General features: G+C 43.5%; 1 protein-coding gene across 1 annotated transcript in view; it reads right to left on the bottom strand.

Annotated features, from left to right (window-relative positions):
• The window catches only part of INSR (insulin receptor), a 47,481-nt gene extending 44,584 nt beyond the window's left edge, over positions 1-2,897 (bottom strand). The window contains exon 1 of the mRNA XM_009636708.2: positions 2,352-2,897. Coding sequence (XP_009635003.1) covers positions 2,352-2,892 — 541 coding nt within the window. The 5' untranslated portion in view covers positions 2,893-2,897. The remainder of the gene's footprint in view (positions 1-2,351) is intronic.
• Positions 2,898-3,222: the final 325 nt, after the last annotated feature.

Here is a 3,222-nt window from a genome sequence, read left to right as displayed (position 1 = left end):
AATACCCTGGGTACTGGGAGATGCCACGAGGCTCTTTGGGCTAAGGAAAGCCGAGGCACAATTCACGCAAGCTTGTAATAATCTTGACAAAACAATTACCCGCGCTAAGGATACCTTGTGGCTGGCACCAGGACAGAGGACACAGCAATTCCCCCGACAGATTCATAAAATAAATGTCACTTAATCTCTGCCATAGTTCCTAGCGTGCACGTGTGTTGAAAGTCTAAAGGCTACCCAGACTGGATCCAAGGAAGAAATTCTTTACACTGAGGGTGGTGAAACACTGGAACAGGTTGCCCAGAGAGGGGGTGGAGGCCCCATCCCTGGGAACATCCAAGGCCAGGTTGGAGGGGGCTGTGAGCAACCTGATGTGGTTCAAGGTGTCCCTGCTCCCTGCAGGGGGGTTGGGCTGGGTGACCTCTAGGGGTCCCTTCCAACCCAAAACATTCGATGATTCTATGAAAAGTCTAAGAAGTTGAAAAGACGATTCAAGCTGTTAAAATAACTTGGGAACATAGAGGCAGGTGTCCCGAGGCACAACAGAACATGGATAGCAGCTTGCTGAGAACACCAGCTACCACTAAATAGAAGTACAAATCACAGCGTTCAAAACAAAGATAAGCGTGGCTTGTTGAGTGGTTTTGAAAACGCATACCAGTTCCAGCCGAAAGGCGTGGGAGCATCGCTTCTCCAAATCTTCTACAAGGAACACAGAAAACCAGACGGGAGCATCTGTATATAATTACTTTTGAAATTATTTTCAAATTCAAATTTTAATTTCAAATTCCAGTCAAAGGGACTTACTAGCTTGGTTTCCTTGGGTAACTAAGCTAAGATAGTGGGTGATACCGTGCGGGTATCCTCCAGCAAACATAGCCGAATTTGTATGAGAGGCTCAGGAGCCAAGATTTCTGTCCCAATGGTAAAATATTACATTCCTACAGGTTTCATGGAAATAGGCAGTCATCTAAAGGAGAGAAACCATACATTCCAGTCTGCTGCAGCACAGCCCCAGAAAATTCACAGGAATGAGGGACATTATGAATGGTCTAGCCACAGAAAAAGTTTCAGTTAGATCTTTAACCATACGAAATAGCAGAAAACATACAACAAATGCATAAGAAACCAGGTTTCAGCGCTGCTGATAGCTGTATACCAAAAAAGTTTACAGACTAAAATGCCTTATAACCTTATTTTTCATTTTTAAAAAGAAACACACACGCACGCTTGCATCTTCTTGCTCATACCCTGCTATTCTGGCGACAAGAAATAACCACTTCCTTTAAAAGGAAGCTAGGCGATTTGGGGGTGAGGAGTAGCAGAGGGGAAACCACATTAATTTCATTAGTTTATGCATGCTGGTAGGAATTCCTTCTCAAATTTGGCACTTAGCACTCAGAGTTGCCCTTTAAAGCTTGGCAAGAAATTCTCTCCAGCCCGCAAGTTTCCTAATTTCGTCTTAGGACACACTGCTTCGTTTGGATGCTCTACCTCCAGAAAGACAGACAGCTCTAAATGTGTCAGTTTTACCTCAATTCACTTTGCTCCCCGTCAAGTCAGATTTAACATAAATCAAAGGAAATATATAATTAAGACTAAACTTAAGTTCAGTTCCAAGTTTGGAAAAAACAAATCAGTATGAAGTTAAAAGCAACCCCAATGCAGTTTAAAACCTGGAGTTCAGGGGTTGCACCAGCAGCTTAACTTTATGAATATACCTTTTGCCCTGAACCAAAAGCCCGGGCCAAAGCCCAGTTACTTCACCCTCCCCAAGACTCCTGCTATGGGCGACCCCCATCCAGGTCCTCTCTCTTCCTTCTCCTTTCCCTTTCAGATCTGCCTTGGCCTCCAGCTTCTTACTCTGTGCAAATGTTGCTCGCTCATCCACACATCTCACACCTCTTTATGGCAGGAAGGGTTAAGTAAAAATGTAATTGCACCTTTCTAGAGTCGGGTTTATTCCATAAAGACTTTTCCCTGCCGTTCTGTTTCCGCCTGCTGCAGCCTTTCAGTCAATCTGGACGTTTAATCCCCTACCCAAGCCCCACAGATACTAATACCTCTAACGATTATACAAGATACCAGTTACACTCACAGTCCATTAAACTTGTGAGCTCTAGGCAGTCCTTAACTTTCCAGAGAAAGCAAACACAACATTTTTGTATCCATTATTCACACAGGTGAAAGAACTGCTCACACAGCCCCATCCCAAAGAGTCCTCTCTTCACCTAACATCAATTTTGAGCCTTGCATTTAGGAACCTTAAAGGTAACAATTAAGAGGTACCTTTTAGCCCTCTAACAGATCTGACAGGTTAAAAATTTGACAGCGAAACCTCTCTGCAAACTTACCTCTCTGACAGCGATCGTGGGTCCAGCACCGTTCAATGAAAATGCCATTTATCACCGTAGGCGGACAGTTGCTCTTCCCTTTCACAGTTCCTGGACACACATCTCCACACTCTTCTTTGTCATCCTTGTTGGCCACGATGTAATTATCTTCTACAGAATCCAAAATCCTTGACCAGTCGATGGTGGACAAGTAACATAATTCGTTGTTCTTCTCAATCCGCACAGCGCCTCGAGTGATGTTCATCAGGTTATAGAGGCCGATCTCTTTCAGGTGAACCATCTCAAAAATGACTAGTGCGTAGTTAAAAAACAGATGAGTTCCTCGAATCACAGTGAGGTTGGGGAAAAGTCCCTTTAAACTCTCCAGGCCATAGACGCGAAAAAGAAGCAAGTAGTCTGTAATCATAGTCAGTTTAGGAAAGCTGAGCTCACGGAAATCTTCAGGCTTGGTTTTAAACATCAGCAATATTTGCAAGTGGCCCTCAATCACAGTGCAGTTCTCAAGCATGTTCAGCCGGGTCAGATTGTTGCGAATGTCCATGCTTCTGCAAACTGGAAGGCAAAGAACAATGTTATTTATTTATTTAAGAAAAAGTAATTGTTTTCATTTCCTAAATGCACAGCTTTGCCCAACTGCACCATAATATATAGCTACCCTCCGAATTCACGACTTAAGTCCTTTCCAGTAAAGCATGCTTCAAGTGTGAAGAAATACACTGTGGGGAGCATTCCCTGCTATATGACTACAAAATAAGACGGAAAGAGAATTTTGTAATTTCTTTTCTGCCATCTTGAGTTTCTGAATATCGCCTCTCTCACGACTGCAGTTGTAACACCAGTCCTGAGACGTCATTCGGCATTTACAAAAGTC

Source organism: Egretta garzetta, unplaced genomic scaffold (assembly GCF_000687185.1).
Source record: "Egretta garzetta isolate BGI_Z169 unplaced genomic scaffold, ASM68718v1 scaffold4, whole genome shotgun sequence".
In the NCBI taxonomy this organism is placed as follows: domain Eukaryota; kingdom Metazoa; phylum Chordata; class Aves; order Pelecaniformes; family Ardeidae; genus Egretta; species Egretta garzetta.
This window is presented reverse-complemented; position numbering and strand designations above follow the sequence as displayed.